The 24350-nt window shown below is 44.1% G+C and overlaps 4 protein-coding genes across 7 annotated transcripts; 1 reads left to right on the forward strand and 3 right to left on the reverse strand.

The window, feature by feature from the left end:
* Positions 1-385: 385 nt before the first annotated feature.
* c1qtnf9 (C1q and TNF related 9) lies at positions 386-2835 on the reverse strand. The gene is made up of 3 exons (XM_031584008.2): positions 2638-2835; positions 2163-2225; positions 386-1419 (listed from the first exon to the last, which is right to left on the reverse strand). Exons 1-3 carry the CDS (start codon positions 2816-2818, stop codon positions 650-652), a joined length of 1014 nt encoding a protein of 337 aa, XP_031439868.1. The 5' UTR covers positions 2819-2835; the 3' UTR covers positions 386-649.
* Positions 2836-3694: 859 nt separating this feature from the next.
* On the reverse strand, positions 3695-7414 carry tagln3b (transgelin 3b). Of its 3 annotated transcripts, none has more exons than XM_031584031.2 (5): positions 6332-7414; positions 5503-5738; positions 5169-5343; positions 4732-4834; positions 3695-4465 (listed from the first exon to the last, which is right to left on the reverse strand). In XM_031584031.2, the coding sequence occupies exons 2-5, from the start codon at positions 5680-5682 to the stop codon at positions 4324-4326; spliced, it is 600 nt and encodes a 199-aa protein (XP_031439891.1). In that variant the 5' UTR covers positions 5683-5738; positions 6332-7414; the 3' UTR covers positions 3695-4323. The 3 variants fall into 3 exon arrangements, with proteins under 3 accessions (XP_031439891.1, XP_012671650.1, XP_042566195.1); XM_012816196.3 differs by having other exon boundaries at positions 6327-7414; XM_042710261.1 differs by lacking the exon at positions 6332-7414 and having other exon boundaries at positions 5503-6305.
* A 136-nt stretch (positions 7415-7550) lies between these two features.
* abhd10b (abhydrolase domain containing 10, depalmitoylase b) lies at positions 7551-11941 on the reverse strand. Of its 2 annotated transcripts, none has more exons than XM_012816194.3 (5): positions 11802-11941; positions 10708-10891; positions 10032-10143; positions 8859-8996; positions 7551-8391 (listed from the first exon to the last, which is right to left on the reverse strand). In XM_012816194.3, the coding sequence occupies exons 1-5, from the start codon at positions 11893-11895 to the stop codon at positions 8050-8052; spliced, it is 870 nt and encodes a 289-aa protein (XP_012671648.1). In that variant the 5' UTR covers positions 11896-11941; the 3' UTR covers positions 7551-8049. The 2 variants fall into 2 exon arrangements, with proteins under 2 accessions (XP_012671648.1, XP_031439892.1); XM_031584032.2 differs by lacking the exon at positions 11802-11941 and adding an exon at positions 11629-11713.
* Positions 11942-12651: 710 nt separating this feature from the next.
* Positions 12652-22752, forward strand: ythdf3 (YTH N(6)-methyladenosine RNA binding protein 3). The gene is made up of 5 exons (XM_012816193.3): positions 12652-13019; positions 13583-13607; positions 14409-14488; positions 14833-16662; positions 20647-22752. The coding sequence occupies exons 1-5, from the start codon at positions 12996-12998 to the stop codon at positions 20668-20670; spliced, it is 1983 nt and encodes a 660-aa protein (XP_012671647.1). The 5' UTR covers positions 12652-12995; the 3' UTR covers positions 20671-22752.
* Positions 22753-24350: the final 1598 nt, after the last annotated feature.

Here is a 24350-nt window from a genome sequence, read left to right on the forward strand (position 1 = left end):
AAAAGGCGACCATATTGATGATGCTCACCCAAAACGACATCAACATGACCAAACGCCTACGTTGGTATATAGACTTTAAAACAAATGGGCTCATCGTCCCAGTCCACATATGCTCAAATTCTTTGTAGGAAAAGGTTTAGATATTTTACCTAGCCTATTTATTGTGTTGTCGTGTTGCCACTGTGCTCTGTGGGTACAGGAAAGAAAACATAAACAACAAATTCGGAAGAGTCGACATTTAGCTCTGAAGACAAATCTCCTCACGCATGTCAGGAATGTTGAGCCTTGCGCACAAAAGCTAAAACTGAAAGCAGTCTGGTGACAGCGAGACATGTCTAAATACTCATAAGACCTTAGACAGAACAATACAAATGAACTGAGAGTGTTTTTCACTTTAATTATTATTTTATTGGTCAACTCATGCACATTTTGAAAATAAAAAATACAATTGTGTCAGCAGGCCTCAGGTAATGTACAACAAACTGTAAATATATTTTGCTGATAAAGCCTATTTCTGGTTTAATTTCCCTGACGAAGAGTTAACATTTTGTTAAGTTGATAACTACAGTTTTTCTATTCTTTTTATTCTTTTCTCTTTTGGTGTTGTTCATTTTCTTGTTTTGCATGTCCCATATAGGCCATTACATTGTCATTCACCATCAGCAAATATAAGGAATCCAGTGAAGATGGTATCATCGTCATCATCCGCATAGAGCCCATTGAGCCCTCCGATGACTTGCAGCCACACTTTATCACCAGCCTGTAGGTGGAGCACTGTCCCTCCCGTCGCCTGGTCTTCACTGCTCTGGTAGTTGTCCATGGTGTGGATAATTCTCTGACCGTTCTTCATCAGTGCCACCTTGACATTGCGCGAGAACACAGTGATGTGGTAGGTGAAGTAGTAAGCGCCACTGAAGGCACAGGTGAAGCGGCCGCTCTGGGGATCATAATGGCCCTGCTTGTTGTAGATGACCCTTTCGAAACGGATGGGTGCATTCGAGGACGGCAGTTTGGTGCTCTCAGTCAGACCTGCTGAGAATGCGCTTTTGGGGATGTTCGGCATGGGCCCCGCATCGCCCTTCTCGCCCATCTCTCCCCGCTGCCCTCTCTCCCCGCGGTAACCAATGCTGCCTTTGTGCCCAGCTGGTCCCATTTCGCCTTTGGAGCCCGGTCGCCCTGTCGATCCTATAGGTCCCATGAACCCTTTCTCCCCTTGGTACCCCAGGGCACCTTTCTCACCCGGCGGCCCCTCAGGACCGACTTCCCCCTTGATCCCCTGGGGCCCGGGTAGCCCAAGCTCCCCTTTCTGACCTTTGACTCCCACGGGCCCCTGAACACCTTGGGGGCCCATCTTTCCCGGGGACCCCCTCTCTCCGTTCTCACCGCGTCGGCCTTTCGCCCCCGCCGTCCCAGCAGATCCTGCCAAAACCCGATGTTGACACAATCAGAGAGATTAACACTGTATTACACCAACTGGTGCTTTCATGCAAAACGACTTACAGCACACTGAAGGTAAACCTATTACTATGTTTCCACCTCTTGGGAATTGTGCCCATCACATTATGTAATGCAGGAAAGTTGGTTACGAGAGCCACACCATCTGAGGGGCTGGCACGATGCAGGTTATACTGACTATGAAAAGCCACAGAAAGAGTGTGTGTGTGTGTGTGTGTGTGTGTGTGTGTGTGTGTGTGTGTGTGTGTGTGTGTGTGTGTGTGTGTGTGTGTGTGTGTGTGTGTGTGTGTTGGTGGAGGAGGGTATTGGAGAGTGTACAACGTATATAAGATAGAGAGGGCTGTGCTGTGTTAACTTCTAAACACTTAAGTGCACTTGTGCAATGCCAACAACCACAGCTTTCAGCCTCTTACATAGGTGGGACCATCTCCTGAGGTCGTAAGATTAAACTCAGTGGAGAGGGCGGAACAATGTAGTTAATGCTTTAGTTTAAAAGCACTATTTTAATGTACTGCCAAAGAGCTATACGACATAGCACATAGTGATAACCTTTTACTGCTCCCTGTTGAGTCCCTGTTGAAAAGGTTACTGTGCAGCTCCGCCATCAAATAGTGTTTGCTCTTAATACAATTAGCCAGTACAGGACGTAAAACACAAAAGACAAATAGTAGTGAGTAATCGGATATTAAGGAAGTGAACAGGTTTACCAAGTTCTCCTTTGTCTCCTTTTGGTCCTTCTGACCCTGCTGCCCCATGAAGACCAAGGTCACCTTAAGGTTTCAAAAATGCATTCACAAGTGAGAGGGAATTTGCTTAGGGACATTCCCACAACACAACACAACACACACCTTAATGGTACAGTCTGCAATTCTGCCAAACCTTTTTATTTCCCATTTCCAGAGCTAGGGTTGTGTGTGAAAACCAGAGTTTTTTTTTTTTAGTGAACACATCGCTAGAGGACCATGAGGAGCACTTTTCTGAATTTGCCAAAAAGGGTATTGGATCAGAATTGCAGACCACACCTTTGAAGGATTCAGACAAAATATCCGACAGACAAAATACTATCAGTAATATCAACAACGGTTTGTGTGTATTGTTGTATTTATAGAAGTTAACTGTGTGTTTGGTAATGTTGAAATGAGGGCCAGAAACCTTAGTGAGAGTTAGTGCTGCAAGCCTCACCGTGTTCTCCCTTGTCACCTCTTGCCCCGTCTCGGCCATCTCTGCCCGGCAAGCCATTGTGCCCCGGGTCACCTGGGATCCCCGGATGGCCAGACATGCATCCGCTCTCCTTCTTCTGCTCCTCTGCCTCGCTAGCGGCTAGCAGGAGCAGGAGCAGCAGAACAAACCCCCTCACAAACATGGTAGTCCCGACTAGAGTTCAGCTCAAGTATCTGCACGCGACTGAACAGTAGGCTGTAGACACTGATGGCCAAAACTCAGATGAAAAAAAAGATTCTGGACTTAATTACAAATCTGGGGTCATCGCTTTCAAGAGCCAGCTGCCCATTGGCCAAGGAAGAGCCTTCCAAGTCAGTCATTGCACCCTGATTTGTCACACAACCCACTAAAGTCACTTTCGGAACACATAAGACTCTTTGTGTCCTACTGAAGTTGGTAATGATCAACTTGGACTACAGTGGACACATTGTTTAAGAAACCCCAAAACAGTATAAAGACAATCTTGTTTGATGGCTGATGATCGGGGCCCTTGGAGTTGCTGTTGGGTTATGCAGATGTTCCAACTGCACGAAGACCATCATGCCATTAAGTATGCCAAGATCATTAACAGTGTAAGACTGGGATTCAGAGTGCCATCAGGGCAATATCATGAACTGAATCTTCTGTAAGTCACCCCTGTTCAATTAGAACAAATGCTCACTGGCCTCTCCAGATGTGGAGATGGTGCTGATGCCAGTTCATGCATGCTTATTCTAATTGATTTTCCACCTTAATGGGGCTATGCTGTTCAGGGCTTGACCCCATAAATAATAGTTCCATTAATGATAACCTTTTCAGAATGTCTTTGCCCCATTGAGAGCCAGCGCATTGGATATTGCTTCCTGTGGTCATAGTTTACATGTAGTTAAATGTTACCATTTCAATATGCCTTTAAAATGCTAGGTTACATAAATCACATTTAAACGAGCAATATATACATAGAATATATGGAATATAGTGTGTATACATAAACACACGTTATAACATAGAACTTTTTTTAGAAACAAGTAAAATCATCTTATTTTTTTATTATTTTATTTTAACACTTTCGTTCACAGACAAGCCGCAAAATATAAACCAGCATTCTGATAACATAGATACAATTAAAAGACAAATATGCAGTTCCAGTCTCTCTAACATACTGAACATACAAATGAAGACACAATTATGAATAAATGAATGGGTTTGTCCTAGCAATGCAGAAGATGGGGAACCATCTTTAAATATCAGAGATACTTAAGCAACATCACTACAATCCTTTCAAGTTTAGGTTTCAAGTTTTGAGAAGAAGCATTGCAGTGACTATCTTGCATCTCGAGACTCTCATCATAACATGAAAATGCTTGATGGCACAAAATGACATACATTTTTAATAACATAACAAGCCAGAAAAAAAATCGAATTATTACTATTATAAGCATGCTGCAATACTTCTCAACGCACTTAAGCGGCAATACTTGGAGGAACTGCCAGAAGGAGAATCCCACTTAGCTCATTTGGTAAACTGAATGCCTCTTGCTTGCCAAAGAAATGCTGCCTCTTTCCTTACAGTAGAGCAAGGAGAAGCTGTCTGAAACAACACTGCGCTGTATCGTGTGTAGTGAGTGTGGTGTGTTAAGGTCCTGTGGGTGTGGGGATAGGGGACTTTTACATGATCTGCCGATGCTGGCCGTACCCGGTCATACCAGATTGAGAAGCCCCGCGGTTGCTGCCCATCTGAAGGCCAATCAGGTTCTGACCCTGTCGAAGCTGTTCGTCTGAGAAGTCACGTCGGTTGCTCTGGGCTTTCCTGAAATGTGACACAGAGCAAAAATATTTTACCCCCACCTACACACAACAACCAAAGACAACATTGGAAGCATTTACACACAGACACACACAGAACCAGGGAAGCATTCACACACACACACAACCTGAGATAACATAGGAAGCATTCACACACACACTTACACAAATACAACAAGAGATGAAACAGGAAGCACACACACACACACACACACACACACAGAGACACTGGTTCCATGAGAGAAGAATCCACAGGATTAGCACTCTCACTTGTGAAACCAGTCGCGGTCGCCACGGTAATGTCCGTCATCGTTGGTTAGGGCTAAGCTTCCGAGGGCCATCAGCGTTCTCTGCACGGCGGCCATGTCCTTTGCTGTAACCACGGAGACAAAGCACTTTGTTTTTAGAGACTTAACGAGACAAAGAATAACACAATTACACTCAGATGAGCAATGGCTTCCTTGCAAACAGGTTTTCTCTGCCTGAGAGGCGATTAGGTGGTAAGTTTCTGACTAGGCTTAAATAGCTCATTGATGAGTCATGGTTAGGTGCATTCCTGAGAATTCCACACTGTAATAACAATGAAATATGAGGAGCTGCTGCAAAACTATAACCAAAGTGCCATTAATGGTTGATCCATATCTTGGTCAAGTGTACCAATTAAAGGAAGTTTCAAGATTCAGTTTCAGTTGGTCTCTGCCTCCTACCTTCCCACAAGTCCACAGTTTGGAAAATGTCTGTGGTGTTCACGCCATACGCCTCTGCGGCCTGGAGAAACTGAGAGATCTTCTCCATTTGCTTAAAGGCCATCTGAGTTTCTGATATTTTCTTAATGGGCTCCTTGCCACGAGGGTAGAGACTGTTAATTAGTCTGCAGAGAATCTGTAACGGATTAGAAAAAAAAACAGGACTGATGAGTGAGAAAAAAAAGACACACATATGAGACGAGAGACAAAAGGAGAGGAGACAACGCAATGTTCATCAGAATTAATGAAAGTGATTGTTTTTGGTTGTTTAAATCTTGGCCAAGTTGTCACTCACAGTTCCATCCATGAGCCAGGCTTGGAAGTTCTGTCTGCCTGGCTGTGGTCTGTCTATGTTTGACCCGCACTGGACCACGATCCAGTCCACCAGCTTGGCCTCAAGATCCGGGTCGTACTTCTGGTCGATCTTCTCCTGAACCTCTCGACTCAGCCCATAAGTGGGTCCTCTGTTTGCCATGATGTCCCCACTTAATAATGTAGCGTATCCCTTTATGTCAACACTAAAGATGCACTCTGAAACATTTCCAAACATACACATATTCTTACCAATTAAAAACGAGTGGCATCTCAAATTACATTTAAAAAAAGCAGTAGTGAAATATAATTCTGTAATTAAGCAAGACATTTCAGGACAATATTCATAGCCAAACAATTAAAATAATCTAAAACTCAGTCAGGTTGCTTTAAAGGGGCTTGACATGGTCTCCGTAGAAAGAGCTCTATTAGCTTAGAGGACGGAACGACATGCGGGACGGGGTGTGGCCCATCACATCCATCCCTATCAGCAGGACTTTCCCCTAAGCCTCAGGGCATAGGCTACTGTTTGCCGAACAGCATGCAACTAATGAAAAGCCGACAACGGAAGATGTCACTTCAACGTAAATCATATAAATGACCATTGTATTTGTAGGTTTAATTAAAGCATTCAAATATATTGTATAAAAGATAATTAGCAATATCCAATAAATCGATTATTAGCCTAATTTTTACACATTTATGATCACGCGTATAGTCACACTAACGACTTGTAACTTACCCTGTTTAAAGCAACATTCATCGTATGTAATATACAAACTCTCTAAAATCGCTATCTAAATATACCTTACTCAGAGAACGTCGCGTAGGCGTAGCACAGCGTGTCCCTTTCTTCTTCGGACGTAGTCAGTTCCGTTGTGAGGACACAGGGTGAGGATGCTGGACTGCAACATCCATGTACCACGGCCGGGGGTGGGGCGAGGCAACGGATTCTTTCTGGTGTGGCACGCCACTCGTTTTATGGGCAGACGCCACGAGTAGGATCCCGTGAGATTACAAGACTAGGAAATAGGACCCGTATCACACTGGACTGCTTTCACTTTGATGCAAGGCACATGCAGTGAACCTCAGCAACATTAGGCTCCATTACCTGTATGCTTACAGTTTGCCTAATAATGCCGAAGCAATACCCACACACTATGGCAAAAGGTAAATCATCAGAAAACTGATGGTGCTGTTGTGTGTGTTCATGGTAAAAAATCAATACTTTTCCAGTGATATTTGCTAGTCTGCCTCAGTTTGCATATTCAAGGGCTGTGCCCTGTGACTATTAGATTAAGATCATTACTGATGTCTGTTGCCTCTGTTGAAAGAACAGAGAACACAACATTAGAGTATACAGTGGATTACACTGGCAGGACCATAATAATTAGGACTATCCAGTACAAAACATGCTCAGTATAAATGAAAATGTTTTCAATATGCCCATGGTTATTAGAAAGTTATGTAGAATAACTGTAACTGCAGCTGTGCCTTGGTTCAATATTTGCAGATAAACAGTGGCAGTAGTGGTAATCCTTCATCATACATGAACTAAATGAAGTGAAACAAGCTGGGGTGGCCATGAAGGCCGTGCATGAGTTATGAGCACAAGCCTCTGGTTTGATTAGTCTGTGACTGCTTATTTACCTCTAGCACATGACTGAAAGGTCAGAAGAGCAGTTAGCAGGGGGAGGTGGCGGGTTTCGGGCCACGGCACGACAAATCCCCTGGCTCATTGAGCACGGGCCAATAGCTCATCACACATTAATGAACAACCCAGGGCACCCAAAAGTTTAGTGCCTAGACTGCCACTACTGACTGAGAACACTTAGAGACTAAACCTAGAGGGCCTGCCAGGCATTCCCTATTAGATAACTCAACAGAACAAACACACAAACACACATCTACTGTTATTTAGCCATTTTGTTGGTCTCTGAATGAGGTCAGACATGCACATTGTGATACGGCATTTGTATCTTGAAGTAAATACTTCTATTCAAATATATCATTGGAGAGAGAGAGCCATAGTCTTAGTAGACAGAGGCTTTATTAGTGCCTAGAACATAGTGTGAGGTGTGGTAAAAAAAAAAGGCACAGTAGACCTAGGGTAACAGAGTCAGAGGCAGCAGGACCCTGGGGGATAAAAACACACTAGGCTTCATAGTGCTGTACAAGGTAAACTTCAAACGAGTAAAACTGTACTCTGAAAGGCACGGAAGGAGCGTGGGTGGTGGGGGTGGTGTAGATTGTAAAGGGATCGCCATTCTCCAAAGATGGAGTTAATCCCTTATGAACCACCCCCCCTCCCCACAACCTCTGGATTGTTTGTTATACTGGCATGCTGGGGGAAAAGGTCCTGGCTGGGAAAAAGGGGGTAGGGAAAGGGGGGGGGGGGGGGGGGGGGGGGAGGAGGTAATTTGGCATCTAAGGGACTGGTCATTGTGATGGCCAGTGGCCAGGTCCAATTCCTATTTTTTCCTCTTATTTTCTCCCTTTCTCTCTCTCTCTTTTCCTTTTTGTCTCCCTCTCACACCAGGGTTGTTAGCTTGTCTATGAGGTCATCGATGGTGTACACCATTAGCTTGATGTCGTCCTTCTCCGCCATGCGGTGCTGGCCGTGCCGGCGCAGGATGACATCCACGTCAGGGCTGAGCGCGCGCTCAGCCACCTGCATGGAGATGTGCCAGGGCACGTCCTCGTCCTTCAGCCCGTGGATGAGGCGCACGGGACAGGTGATCGGGATCGGACTCTGCAGCACGCAGTGGTTCTCTGCCTCCTGCAGGAAATCCATGGTCAGCCGGTAGGCGCCATCCTCGCTGTGCTTGCTTGGGATGTGCCACTCGCCTTTGTCCTCGCACTCCTTACGCACCTGTTGGGGGGGGGGGGGTCACAATGAGCGGTTCACTACAGATATGTTTCACACTAGTCTAACTTCTAACATGTGAAAAAAGCACCTTCACAGAAATGGCAAAGGTAGCCGACTGAGGAATTGAGACGAAATTTTAAGGCTTGCTGAGGCCCCCTTTTTTTATACTTATCTTACCAGTTACTCATCAGTGTCTTAGTCACATACATTGCCCTCTCCACAGCAGGCAGCGGTTACAAAAATGTCAATGTCTCACTAATCATGTGGATTTTCTGTTTATGCAAATAGAATTACTCAGGTATTTCACAGGAAATTTTTATATTGCGCATAACATGCACCATAGTAATTGCTTCAGTGATATTACAATGCTGAATCTTACTACTAATGTGCACAGGTAGATGAAAAATTGAATGTATGATTTCCAAATAATGCAGTGCTAATTCTACATCAGTACATACTGTATGTCATACCTCTATTGGAAGTGTCTTGAATGCATTGACCAGGTAATCGGCTGCTGTGGCGATGCCAACCAGGGCTTTCGTCTTCTCGGGTCGAGCGATGGCAGCCAGAAGCATCATCCAGCCGCCCATACTGGAACCAACCAGAATCTGCACCAGGGGGTGAATAACACATTTAGCTTTAGAGTAATAAGGGAAGGCTCAGAGAAGTCTTTTTACAAAACCCTTTGAGGAAGACCTAAAGAACCTGACGTGATTTGCTATCCCCTAATGGACATTAGTGGTATTACAACATTAAGGGGATCACTTTCCAAAAATGTCTTGCAGTGTTACAACATCATATTTAATCCATTCTAAATCGCCCCATTCAGCCTTTACTATAAAGAATAATATGTAAACATATGCTAATATTTACACAAATCGTATGCTAACAGAGTGTTTACACCTGGTATTAATTTGGTCTACCCACCTGCTTAAAAAGCATGCAAAAACCTTGCAAACACCAACTACAACCCAGTTGACACTGATAAAAGCTAACATGCTAACTGCCTTCTTTTGGCAATATTGTTTGCAATGACGTGCTGTGAAGGCTTTTCTTACATTTTTGCGGTGTGCTCCAAACCAAACCACAGAAGTACATAGTTCATAGCCAGATGACTAGTAGGAACGACAGGTGTGTTTATCTGTCCTTCACATGACCATATTCAATCAAAATTAATTTGAGGATGATACCAAAAGTAGTTGCACATAAAGCACATACCTCAAAAAGTGCATAGTGTTCCTTTAATTGTCCATATTTTGTCTGCACTGTGATCAGATTCCGTGTCCCACACCCAACATGAAAGCACTGTGGTTTTGCAAACACACTGTGCACACTCTGTTTACACCACACTGACATCGGATCACAACATCCGCTAAACTACCTCCGGAGCGGAGCTGTCTAATGTGATTTAGTTGCATTAATATGTGTGTTCCCCCATCCTGAATAGATATCCTGATACAGATCGCATGGTTCTGCAATGTGTAAATGGGGTCAGTGTGAAAGATAAATCGGAGCTAGCCAGGTGGCTTAATCCCTGGCAATGCTCTGAAGAATTACAAAACCAATCTTTACATTCTGTAAAAAATGAAATACATTTGTTAATTAAATAATACAAAAATAAAGAGAGAAGAAATTTGGTCTACCTGTGGGCCATCAGCGATTTCATCCAGCATATAGAGAACATCTTTCTTCCAGCTTCCTACTGTGCAATCTGCAAAAACCCCTTCTGATTGTCCGCAGCCTGTATAGTCAAACCTGTGAGATCCCGGGGATAAAGCATCACATGATAAATAATTACAATATAAAACACCTTGTAATTGCATTAGAGAGAAAGGCCTTTATATTATTTGAGTTCCTCTTCTGGGCAACACTGGATAGGCTGTCCTTAAATACATAGGGAAGCCCTAAGGACTACATCAAAGGTGCAATATGTGTTTTTGTTGTCACACAACAGAATTTGTTTAAAATGCAAAAACTGTGTTAGACACACAATAATTACATGATACTGTAGGCATGGCAAATGGGTAATGTTTCCTTATTCCTTTGTACATTCACAAAGGTTTCATTTTTGTTTTATTTAGTTTTGTTTCCCAGAAACATGTTACAAACAAATGCAACAAAACCTCCTGACACAAAGAGAAGATGGAATGCAGTAAAATACATCACATACATGTTAGAGATCAACAAGCATTTTTTTTTATCTTGTTGACAGCTAAAAGTACATTTTGTACCTGAACAATTTAGATAACATAATACTGTCCAACAAAATTCCTCACAAAATGATGTTTGCTATAGAGCTGTGAGTTTAGGCTGATATACCTTAAGTACGAGTGGCCTAAAGACTGGCAGAACTCCTCCAAGGCCTCTGCCTTCTGTCCACTCATATTGGAGGCATAGCCAGGCAGGAAAACAACACCAGGGCTTTTCCCCTTTGTCTTTCTATAGGCTAGCTTTGGTAGGTCTGGACGTGAAGCATATTGTAGTGTAGATTTATGTCTAAGCCCTGAAAAAAAAAAGAAATACATGATATTGACAAGTTTCACTCACTCAATTCAAATAAACATTCAATTACGTCTTACAAAATAGTCTCATGTCGAGTAAAATACCCCCCACAGAGTAATTTTCTTCAACCACCAATTCGCAAAACACTACTAGGCTGTTGAATGTTGATAACCTGCTGCTCTGTTAAACTTTTTTTTTTTGAGCCATAACCATTTGTACACCATCAAAAGAACCCCCACTTTGAAGAACTATATTTGCCTTGATTGTACACTATTATACGGAATTTTCCAAGCTGAAACTAGCAAGCATACTGTGCCTACTATAGTCAGAAATGGCACATTTTAGGTCCAATCTCACATCTGAAGATTAGGCCTACACGAGAACCTTTCGGGGTTGGTGGTAAACATGTGTTCTGTGGCTAAGATAAGAGATGTAATTACTTTTTGAAAAAGGCTTAATAACTAACACTGTGTTCTGCAGCGAAAAAAAACACTATTGACCAACTGGTTGTATTTGCTACGTGCAGCAGTTTACCCTAGCCTGAGGAGACCGTGTTACGCAACATGACACGGCTTGTAGAGGACTAGCCTATACTTTCATTACATAACAGTAATACAAATGGTTATATCACACAAAACTACTGCTGCCACAGACATTATTGGTACAGTTTGGTAATGCTGAACAGACGCGCCGCCAGGACCTCGGGCTCTGAGCTAAAAGACATTACGGCCTACCCACATTTGCAAGATTGTCGAGTATGCGCAGGTAGAGCCCAGCATAGCCAATTCTGACTGGACCAAAAATGCATTACGGCCCTGCGTGTGCCACACCCCCTTGGCTTTATTTTTAGCAATTCTGTTAAACATAACGTAGCAAATTGAATACCATCTCGACATAATGTTAGTACTCACCCCCAAAACATAGCGGCGAATAAGCTGTAACTCTTCCATAACTTAAAGTCTGAGAAAGTCCTTTCCAACAGTGCGTCAAGACCACGGCTGCCATACTGTTCCTTCCGCCACCCTCTGCGGAAATAACGCGAGAACAAGATGGTTGCCAAAACTTCACGCACAAATCCCCCAAAAGAGCTTCGTGTCGCCTGCTGAACCAGTTTCACTCTGAGTGAATCATAAAGGAAAATATCTTCATATCGTTTCAGACTGTTGTGCTCCATCAATGCATTAATTTGGAATGAATGCCCCTGAAAAGAAAACTGAACAGTGTACGCCTATGTATGCTACATTTTTTATTATGCATTTGCAGATAAAAGAAAATAGCAAAAGCTAACCATCAAAAATCAATTATATCGAAACAACTAGCCTTCGATTAAAACGTATGTAATATCTGACTATAGCCTATAGTGATGCCTTCATGATCAAGGTAGCCCAAACAACTGTTTTGCTATTTTTCTATAACAAGATATTAGAATAGCATACTAAAGGTTTTATCCTAATGAATACTACAGAATATTAGAGGTTTGATCATGGTGCCTGCCAAATTGTGTAAAAAAGAAACAATTTGACTAGTTATTAATTCAGATGATCTAAATAGCAATGATGGGCTGCATGATATTACCAAATCTGTTTCACCAATATTAATAACAATGTTAATAATAATAATAATAATAATAATAATAATAATGATTGTATTCGTTTAAAATACAGTCCGTCAAAGAAAGTATTATACTCAACATGACTTGGCTACTTTTACTGTTTGTGTGTGATTTTATGATGAGAAACTTAAAGAAGCGGAACGTCACAAGCGGAAGGTCAGAGCGCTGTGGAACGGAAGTGAGAGTAATAGCCCATCCGCCATTGTGGAATAGAGTAGGGATATTCTAATCAGTCGTTAGTCAGTAACAGAATGCTTGTTTGAGAGTAAAGCAAGTAGTATCTAGGTACAATACTCTTTGCCTTTAGTGACTTAAATTGAATCTCTGTTGTCCAGGACGAGCGTGGAAAACATTTGAACGGGCAAGAAAAACACCGCCTATAAATACAGTCAGATTGAATATCCCGAGACGAGAGAGGAAAATATCAGGGAGCAGTGGCTGTAATAGACCGTGAACACCGCAACAAACAGGTTTTAGTTTGGGTTCCTGGAGGATGTCTGCGACCACTGTCGATCAGGTACGTAGGTCTAAGTATGCCCTGTTGTAGCAAATGATTGCCATGTCAATCAAAGTTTTGCCATCAGTTACGTGACTAATAATGTGTAGCTAGCTGTAGAAGCCGAGTCATTTGCTGGGGCATAAGACTATCAAGGAGAGATAGCTAGCTAACCAACGCTTTAAGCTATAACGTTATAACCTTAGCAGCTAATGTTGGCAAGGAAGTAAACGTTGCCTTAGTGTATTAGCAAGCTATCTTCGCCAAATCTTGAATCACCGCGGTCTCCAATCTTCTGTTGGTGTGCTAACATTATTTTGAAACTGGATGTAGCGAGGCAGGTTTTGTGGGGCTACGAGGTGCACTTGACATCCAGTCCATAGTGATCTACGTGTCGAGGAGATCAGGACCAAACACCTGTTCAGAATGCACTGCGAGTGTGGCCCTTTTTTAATTTGCTTGTTATCGCAGTTACATTTTTGGCAGTCTGACAGTCTTCCAGGAATCCTTGCTCATCATTGTCATGTCTTGTTTTCTAACGACGTTTCTCTCACCCTATGTCTCTTCCACCCATGTACGCACAGAGACCTAAAGGACAAGGAAATAAAGGTAACATTTGATTTACAGTCATGCTCTTAGAATAATCACAGTGATGTTCCCTATATTAAAGTAATTTACTTATAATTTTTGCATTTTATACGCGAAGTAGCTGCTCAGTTTATCCATTGTAGGACCATGCAAATGATTTGGCTAATGCAATTACCGATCACATTGTAGCAAGCTAGCGTGGACCAAGGTGAAGTGAGGTCGAGACACCAACTTTTATGTCATTTCTGTGCTCCTTACATTTAAAAATTTTAGATATAGTGTTTATTATCATATGCATTCAGAGGAGAATTTACAATTCTGGGAATCCACAGGAGGGCACGTGTTACTTACCAATGACACTTACACTGACTGGTGGGAAAATAACGTTAAAATAAAAATAACGGGGAAATAACAGCATGAACACAGACGAAATGATGATAGCTACACACGCAAACATTACACATCCACTCTTACTGGACACCAAAGGGATTCATAACCTGACCGCTAACACATAAATACCAACAAAACCGGGATGCTACACAACAATCTCTTGCCCGGAATATTCGCTAGCCTACCTTCAGTACGCTCAGTACGTAATAGGTTGTAGTGTCACCGAGACTTGACGTGGAATTTGTCAGAAGGACTGTGTTCTCTGTCAATGCCTCAGATTCGCCGTTCATTTCCTGTGCTGAAGTTCATGTTAACCGAAGTCTAAAATATTGTATCCTGATGTTAACACGGATGCTAAGATGAAGTGTTGACACTGTAGGATTATTAGTGTTTGCTCTGTTTCTTGATTCTCATGTGTGTCACCTCACACAGTGCAAAACGGTTCAATGCACCAGAAGGATGCTGTGAATGATGATGACTTTGAGCCTTACTTAAGCAGCCAGACAAATCAGGTGGGTTTGTTCTCTGTAATTTTGAAATTTTCCTAACATAGATGGAGGTTTTAAGTCAATTGTAGATGTTTACTATAGTAAAGAGGCAAAACAATTGTACTATAAAAGGCTGCACAAAGCATGCCTGGGTGATGCAATGATATTGTATCAGCGTCACTCCGAGTAAGCAAAAGTGGCTTCAGATGACTGTAAAAGATGTGTGGATTTTAACTGTCATCTTAAAGGGCAGCATGGGCCCTGTATTGATCTCACATCGGGCAGCTGACATCCATTAAGTTCCAAATAGCTGCTGTCAGTTGCACCCATTTCAGCATTGACCAACATCTGTCTCGTTCCCCACACAGAGTAACAGCTACCCACCAATGTCTGATCCCTACATGCCCAGCTACTATGCTCCTTCCATAAGTTTCCCCTACTCCCTTGGCGAGGCTGCCTGGTCCACGGCCGGGGACCCGCCTATGCCATACCTCACCACCTACGGACAGATGAGCAACGGCGAGCACCACTTCATCCCGGACGGCGTGTTCAGCCAGCCAGGGGCCCTGGGTAACACGCCGCCCTTCCTCAGCCAGCACGGGTTCAACTTCTTCCCGGGCAATGCGGACTTCTCCACCTGGGGCACCAGTGGGTCCCAGGGCCAGTCCACGCAGAGCTCGGCCTACAACAGCAACTATGGCTACGCCCCCAGCTCCCTGGGTCGGGCCATAGCTGACGGACAGGCGGGCTTCGGCAGTGACACGCAGCTCAGCAAGCTGCCGGGCCTCAGCAGCATCGAGCCGGGCATGGCGGGGCTCAAGTTGGGCTCGGACATGGCGTCCGCCACCAAGACGGTGGGGTCCCCGCTGGGCGGCTCAGGGGGCATGAGTAGCATGGCGGCCAGCAACATGCCCTCCATCAGCTCCTCGGCCCCCAAACCCACCTCATGGGCGGCCATCGCCCGCAAGCCTGCCAAGCCCCAGCCTAAAATCAAGCCCAAAGCCAACATCGGCATGGGCGGCGGTGTCGCCATCCCCCCGCCGCCCATCAAGCATAACATGAACATCGGCACCTGGGATGATAAGGGGTCCCTCTCCAAGTCACCCATGGGCCAGCAGATGTTGCCCCCACCACCTCCACCCCAGACCCTGGTGCAGCAGCAGATGATGGCTCAGCCCCAGACCCTGCTGCAGAGCCCCCTGCCCCCTCAACACCACCAACAACATCAACACCAACACCAACAACATCAACACCAACACCAACAACAACACCAACAACATCAACATCAACACCAACATCAACACCACCAACACCAACATCAACACCATCAACACCAGCAGCTCCAGCTGCAGGCGCCCCAGGCCCCCCAACAACTACCCCCTGGTCCCCCACACCCCCATCCCCACTCTCACCCTCACCCCCACTCTCACCCACACCCGCACCACCTTCCCTCTCAGCAAGGCCACCACCAGGCTATGCACCAACCTCAGCAGCAACATCAGCAGGGTGCCCCGCCGCAGAACCGCTGGGTGGCCCCCAGGAACCGGGGGAACGCCTTCAACCAGAACAGCGGGATGGAGAACTTCGGCCTGGGCTCAGGCATGCCCCTCAGCGGCTCCCCGGCCTCCTGCGAGGTGCACCCGGTGCTGGAGAAGCTCAGGGCGCTCAACAACTACGATCCCAAAGACTTCGACTGGAACTTGAAAACCGGCCGCGTGTTCATCATCAAGAGCTACTCTGAGGACGACATCCACCGTTCCATCAAGTACAACATCTGGTGCAGCACCGAGCACGGCAACAAGCGTCTGGACGCGGCGTACCGCTCGCTGGGCGCCAAGGGTCCGCTCTACCTGCTCTTTAGCGTCAACGGCAGCGGGCACTTCTGCGGCGTGGCCGAGATGCAGTCAGTGGTGGACTACAATGCCTATGCGGGCGTCTGGTCTCAGGACAAGTGGAAGGGCAAGTTTGAGGTGAAGTGGGTGTTCGTCAAGGACGTGCCCAATAACCAGCTGCGGCACGTCCGCCTGGAGAACAATGACAACAAGCCCGTCACCAACTCCAGGGACACTCAGGAGGTGCCCTTGGAGAAGGCCAAGCAAGTGCTTAAAATTATCGCCACGTTCAAGCATACCACCTCAATCTTTGATGACTTTGCACATTATGAGAAGAGGCAGGAGGAGGAGGAAGCCATGAGAAGGGTAAGCTCAACCCTTCCCTGCAAAACCACCCCAGATAGAAGCTGACCATAGGACTGGCCAAAACCACCCCAGATAGAAGCTGACCATAGGACTGGCCAAAAACACCCCAGATAGAAGCTGACCATAGGACTGGCCAAAACCACCCCAGATAGAAGCTGACCATAGGACTGGCCAAAACCACCCCAGATAGAAGCTGACCATAGGACTGTCCAAAAGCACCCCAGATAGAAGCTGACCATAGGACTGGCCAAAACCACCCCAGATAGAAGCTGACCATAGGACTGTCCAAAAACACCCCAGATAGAGGCTGACCATAGGACTGTCCAAAAACACCCCAGATAGAGGCTGACCATAGGACTGGCCAAAACCACCCCAGATAGAGGCTGACCATAGAACTGATCCGGACAGGATCTGGGCTCTGATTTGTCCTGGATTTGTTGCGTAGTCTGCTCCAATCTGCAGCCAATCTACAACAATAATAAATGGCGCTAGTGGTTGCTCAACAACGCTTTCTAGAAAAGCACCCCTGATCTCCTATCGGTCAACCTTTAGCATCTTTGCTTTACTGTGTGTAGTCACGTGGCAACACTCCTATATTTCTTCACAGAGCGAGAACCGAGAGAGAGAGAGCGAGAGCGAGAGAGAGAGAGAGAGAGAGAGGGGGAGAGAGAGAGAGGGGGAGAGAGAGAGCGCTACACAAAGGGGCTCTATGGTGTAAATAGTGTTTCCTCACTACCCCTGCTGAAAGTGAAATATAACAGGGTAACTTCCAGTTAAGACCCGCTGAGCATTTTTCCCAGAATTTCACAGAAATCGTCATTTTGGCAGACTTGTGAGAAGTGATCTCCAAGAACACAGGTTGTGGTTCACTTGAATTCTACCACGCAGTGTTCCAAGACGTAACAGAAGAAATGTGGGCCAAAAGCAACCCCATCAAAACAATGTCCAGGCCACGGCTATTACCCTGACGGCACGCACTCCTCACAGTCCTGCGTGTCTGTAATGGAGCAGACACAACGCTTCCCCCATTAATAGATGTCAAACTGACATAGTGTCCTGCCTCTGCACACAAATAATTCATTTCTGTGCCAATTACCTCACTGCCAGCTGTGAAGGTCCTCATTTGCATCCCTTCCCCTCTCTCCTGCCTCCCTTAGACATTCATAGCGCTGATTTTGGGAGCCGTTTCGTAATTCACCGAAAACATGATTCGTAGGGAAGACAGGTGTGGCGGTTTTAAGAATGTAAACTGTCAGCGTTACCAAGGACAAAGTCAAACAACTCTTGTGCTGTGGTTGCTGACTCGAGTCCTTGAGTTTGAATATTTCCCTTCGCTGTGGGTTATGACACTTGTTCTCTGAGACAAATAAGTACAGCCATACATCGTAGAGCAAAAAAAAATCTCTTGATACCAATGTTTCTACCAATGTTAAATATTGACAGTTTCCTGGCCTGTTAGTTAATGAACCACATACTTATCCGTACACAGAGCCCCCTTGGAATATGTATTCCTACTTTTGCTTGCATTTCTGGCATCTAATTGGTTGGCAATGTTTTAGTAATATTGCTTTGACTGAGTCAAGGACTAATTGTCTTAACAGTTTCCCACCCAAAGCTCCATATCTAAAGGGTGGTAATGGTACAAGCCCACCCATGTAGAAGGAACTGCACTGTGGGTTTGCCAAATATTCCAAATAGTAGTCAGGGCACATGTTGTCATAAGTCTAAGCTTGGTAAAGTAGGCTATTCCTTTTTCTACATGAAATGTAATTTATAATATGACCGAATTGGTTGGGTGAAAGCTGTTAGTCAGCGGTTTTGTTTCTTTTACAGTCATGTAAATGTAGTGCAAACAGTTACATGGTCGTCCTGTATGTATCTTGAAAGGCCTACATTTCCAGGCCATGATCGAGCCTCTGTTTCATACCCTGCCCATTATGAAATGGCAGTGCACAATAATTGCCAAATCCTGGTTTTGCTCCGTTCATGCAACCCATAGCAACGGGTGCCCTGCTGCAGTGGGGGCTGTGGTTTAGGCTAGCAGACGGAGTTCCTGATATAGGCTCACATTCCTGACATTCCTCGCCACAGACAAAGCAGAGGTAAGTCGTGGTCTGTCTTTGAACACAAGGGTTTTCCACCCGCTGGCTATTCCAAGACTTCGTTTCCCACTAGCTTCTCCGTGCTGGTGAGAAACACATCATAATTCAAAAGAAAAAAACTATAGGCCTTCAAGACGAGGGATAACAAAAAAGGGGAGAAATAAAATAGCATATCTTTATTTTTCCCCTAATGGATGAGGATTAGTGTTAAATGAAAATGTCTCTGTAAGAATAAATCAATAAATAGATACACACAGACAAGAATAGAACCAGAACCGCTGCAAAGAGTGTGTTTTAAATTCCTCTAAATGTAGTTGTATTTAGGATGTGGTATCAGTTGGGCGAGCTAAGACAAAAATATGTTCCCTTTACACAAGTGGAAGGATTTATCAGTAGGTTAGGGCTAGGTCAGGGTGTGTGTATTCTGGATGAACTTGAACAACATTCCTTGGGTGGTCCAGATGACACACACACACACACTCAGGCTAAATTTGCCTTTTTGCCCAGGAATCGTACACACACGCGCAAACACACCTCTGACCTTGTTAATATGCGCCCTGTTACTCGCTCATAAATATTTTAAGCAGATGCATTTCAGTCGTTTTCTTTGTTCTCTAAAACCCGGAGAGCTGTTAAAAACGACCTGTCACAAGGCTGTCAGGCTCTCCTCCAGACGGGGCCAATCGGGCGCTCCGTCCGCGGCATCGCCACGGTAGCCGCATCAGCATCGGCAGCCTTTTCCCCTTCCCACGCTGACAAGGTTAATTGCACGTCATTGTTATGCACTGCTTCCTTATTTGAGGCTTGTCAAGCGTAGCCTGCTAGCGTCGGGTACTCGAGCCCTTTGTGTTTCCATCCCCTCTCTCCCGCACACAGGTGTTGCCATTGGTTGAACTGGTTGTCTTAGAGGGGATAAGAGGCACTGTTGAGATAAAACAGAGAAACATGAAGCTGAATGAGACTCGCTACGCATTAAGGGAGTTGGTATTGCAGTGTTAATTACATGCATTGTGTGTCAAGAGCGATAATGAACTGAATTGGATTCATTGGAGTGTTTTACCTCAACAGGGGGAAACAGGTGAGTATTTTGTCAGGGGTTGAGGTTTTCTAGTTGTGTGGGTGAGAATAACTTTCTTAGGAGACACTTTCTCACCCTCTGATTCCCACACACACACACACACACACACACACACACACACATATACACACACACACACACACTCCGATACACACAGAGGCACATGCACACCTACGCTTACTCACTCACACACATAAAGGCCCAGATGCACACCAAATGGATAACGTGCACACACACACACACACACACATATATATATACACACACACAAAGGCACATGTGCACACTTATGGATGCTCACTCACTCACTCACTCACACAAACACACACTCCACCTCCCCCACCCCTCACACACACAATATGGTGCTGACAGCCATGGTTACTTTCCTTCCGCCCCTGCCTCCGTAGAGACAGAGGCCAGGTTGAAGCTGTCTGTGTGTGGATAGAATATCAGCAGTCTGGGGTCGCACTGGGTCTTTGTGGCCCTACTGACATGGAGACCGCCCTCTACTCAAAAGTACCTCTGTCTCAGCTGTGAAAGGACGGTGTGTGTATATGTGTGTGACAGTTGAACACAAAAAAGCTGCTTTATACTCTTCTCCAAAGCGCTCTCTCTCTCTCTTTCTTTCTTTCTTTCTTTCTCTCTCTCTCTCCTCTCTCTCTCTCTCCTCTCTCTCCTCTTGTTCTTTCGTTTCTTCTGACCCTTTCTCGCCTCTCCCTCACAGTCTTTCTGTCTCTGTCAGGCACATGAGCGCACAATCTGATTGGTTGTCCTCTCTCTATCTCTCTCTCTCTCTTATTGCAGGAGCGGAATAGAAACAAACAGTAACTTGACCAAGATGGCCTCCTAGAGTCTGCAACACTAATGACGTAGAACCTTAAAACTTTGCCTAACCACGAGGAAAACTAAACAGAAAGAGGCTTTCCAATGTCCTCTCTCTCTCTTCTCTCTCCTGAAGACTCATGTATGAACAAACACTTTAACACTGCGCTGGACTTTGTGTGTGTGTGAAGCTATTTGATACGTCTGCTCCTCTGCGCTTGAAAGTCACGTGAGAATGAAAGAAGTCAGTCACTTCAACTGTATCTTTAAGCACTTTGTCCTTTTTACGGCTTCTACCGCCATCCTAAAGTCTCCACCACACACCCTGTTATCTGCTGGTGAATTTAATAACAAGTGTAGTCTGTTCTGGAGAAGACATGTATAATTTTAGTTTTTTTTTTTTTTTTGGTTTGTTTTTGTTTTGTTTTCTGTTGGTATTCCTCTGATCATCAAAAAAATGTTAGGGCTCTCAGAGAAGATTGAAAGTAATATTATGTACCACATACCAGAATACAACAACAACAACAACAAACTTGTACTTGAATCTGTGTGCTTGATTCTGAAGAGGACGTGGATGCCCATGTTTGTTTGTGTTTGAAAGCCTTGTAGGTTAAACAAAAAAAATAAAATCACGTCTGTCTGTTGTAGACAAACAAGATGGCAGTTGAGGTGGCACAGACTAGGCTTAGATGTGGCCCAGATCAGTCGCAGAGTTAGCAGACATCTCCCCACCCCTCAGCTCTTTCTGTTTTCCGTGTACCAACAGAGGATCATTAATTCTTATGCACCGGTTAGTGCCCAACTCTTCTCCTGTAATAACGTCATCCAGAAGTGCTTTTGTCTAAAGGGGAATCTTGCTCTTTGGTGGCAGTCAGGACTGTCCTCTTTAGCGCGGTAGTGTGTCTGTCAGAACCAGGTGTCTAGCTCAGGAGGGCTCTTGTAACGCAGTCGGGCTCGGACTGTGTGGTGAACTTAAATACAAAGGCCAATAGTAGCCCTAATGCAGAGCCTTATAAAGGACAGAGACAGGTTTGTGTGAAAGTGACTGGCAAAAATAAAGATTATGTTTAACCATCCCACTTTTATTTATTTTTTGTCACTGAAGACACAGCTCCCTCGTGATGTTAAATGGTGTGAACATTTCACATACTTCCAGAATGGTTTTTGTATACCTGTTTTTGTTTGTTGTTTTTTTCTTTTTCTTTTTCTTTTAGTAATGCAAAATACATTCTTGTTTTGGCATTTGACCTTATTTATCAAACATCCCACTGAAATCCATGCAATAATGATAAAGATAATACTATTATTAATAATAATAATAATAATAATGATAATAAATAAATAAAATTGTAACAAAAACGAATGAATCGTGCACTAGTCTATTATGATCAGCCATTCAAAGCTGACTTCAGAGGTGCCCTTTATTCCTACTGTGTGGCATGGTCTGCCATGTGGAGTTTGAAATTCCATCCCTTCATAAGACACGATGCCCCTGAAACATCTGTAAGTAATATACCGTAATTGCAGTCCCTGGTATTTCCTCTAGATTGACTCAGCGCTGCCTTGTTCATAGCTCCTGTTTCTGGGGTGTCTCTCCTCTTTCAGCCTCTGTTGGGAGGATGTGAGTGGCGACGGTAAGCTGCTGTGCACCCAATCAGCCGGGAGCAGGAGACGCACTATTAAAGATCTCGTTTCTCCACCCCCCCCCCCCCTCCATAGGCTAACATTTGGGAATCAAAGATGAAACTCTTGCAAAACAAACTAAGCCACCTCTCCCCTCCCTTTTTGTCTCTCTCTCTCTCTCTTTCTCTATCTCTCAATCTTTCTGTGTGGTTTTTACTCATGGCCATGTCTCTGTCTCTCTCTGGGTGACTGTCAATCTATGCTTTTCGATGATGCTAATACTTAGTGCATTCTGATGTGATTACTGAAAATCTGAATAAAGAAAATAAATACAGATCTATGGAAACAAACCTGAGTTCTTTGTTTGAAGAAAACTATATATTCCCACCCAGAGTTTTGTTGTTGCCTGTAGTTGGGTTTTCTCTTTATAAGTTATGAAAGACAAATAAAGTTTATGGAAACATACCAAGGACATTCTATACAGTTATTGAACATCTCAATCTTGCACTCTGCCATATTTTTATACTAATATTTGTTTTTTATACTGACATTTATAATAATTATTTTTATACAAAAGTGATGAAGGAGCTAAGTCAGTACTGACTTCAGCAAGAGCAGGGCCCAGGCTTTTAGTATTTACTCTTAACCACCACGGTAAATATATCGGTGACTATGCGTAACAATAAAGATGTATCAGAGTTTTGTTAACAAAATGGGGCTACTGACACTGTTCCTCAGTGTCTTTGTAACACTGGTTTTGATTAAACCACTTGAGAGACATCAACAGGTTACATGTTCACGAGCGCCCAGGTCTGTCCACAGGCACCTTCCACCACACACACCCCATGGGACTGGATCTGTAAGTACTTCACTCCATGGAAATGTGGACCTCTACACTGCAATACTTTCAACAACATTAACAGTGGATGGTCTTTAAACAGTGAATATTTAGTATTACAGTGCACCTTACAGACCCTTCAAACAGACGTCTTGCCATGACTGGCTCACCCAAGGATCCAACCAGTGCTATGATGCTTATAGACCAAAGCACTGTAAAAACAATGGCAGACTCAGTGTTCACTCACAGCAGAGATAGCTAGCATAAGGAGTGATGACGATACGCCTTTGATAGATGATGCCAATGGTGACGTTTACAAGTTTTTGACCAAAAGTTTGTGATAGATGCAATTATATGCAATCAGGTTGGTACCTATTTAGTTATCCTAAACCTATATTTAGATCTGGTATATTGATCGGATATAATGATTCAGTGAGTAGACAGAAATCGAGTGAGTGAAAGGGGCAAATAAAAAGACGAGTAAGAGGGAGAAAGAGACAGGTAGAGATTGTGGTTGAGACAATATTCCTTTTATGTATTTACTAAGATATCTTGTGATGATTATCATATCAACAGTAAAATGCATCACTTTCGACATGAAATGAAACAAACAGTAGGGCATTCAAACAGAGGAACTACTGGGAAGGTGAACAAGACACAGAAATGATGTTATTGGTGATGCCATTTCAGGTTAGCTCACTTTGTTATATCACCACTAGATGGCGGTATTGTATAGTCCATTGAACAACATCTAAACAATTTTCATCATTCATTTTGAAAGTGCAGAATGGAAACATTAGGATTACTGTTACTTATTCCTCTTAGTAGTTCTAAATAACAGCAGTATTTTTTAAGGTTTCTGAGTTTCATCAATAAAGAAAAGTATAGAGTATATTCAAACTTTGCACAGCTAGATCTAGAGCACATCACCCCCCTAAATGGCTTCAAATGGCTCCAAAGCCTCACCTCCTTCTGTTGTGAGCTATCTTCTGTGGTGTGATGATGTGTGATACTGACCAATTCAGAGTATGTGTACATAGAAAAGTGAGGATGAGTAGAGTAGAGTATGGTATAGAGGATGTGTACATGTGAGGTATTCTTTGGATCACCAGTGAATGGACAATCTGTTAGTTGAATCATCATAAAAGGATTTGTTATTATTCCTTTCAAAGTTCCTGGTAATTGATAACATTCCGTCGGCTTCCTCTTACAGCACCTACTGTCA

The sequence above is a fragment of the Clupea harengus genome, chromosome 17 (assembly GCF_900700415.2).
Source record: "Clupea harengus chromosome 17, Ch_v2.0.2, whole genome shotgun sequence".
In the NCBI taxonomy this organism is placed as follows: domain Eukaryota; kingdom Metazoa; phylum Chordata; class Actinopteri; order Clupeiformes; family Clupeidae; genus Clupea; species Clupea harengus.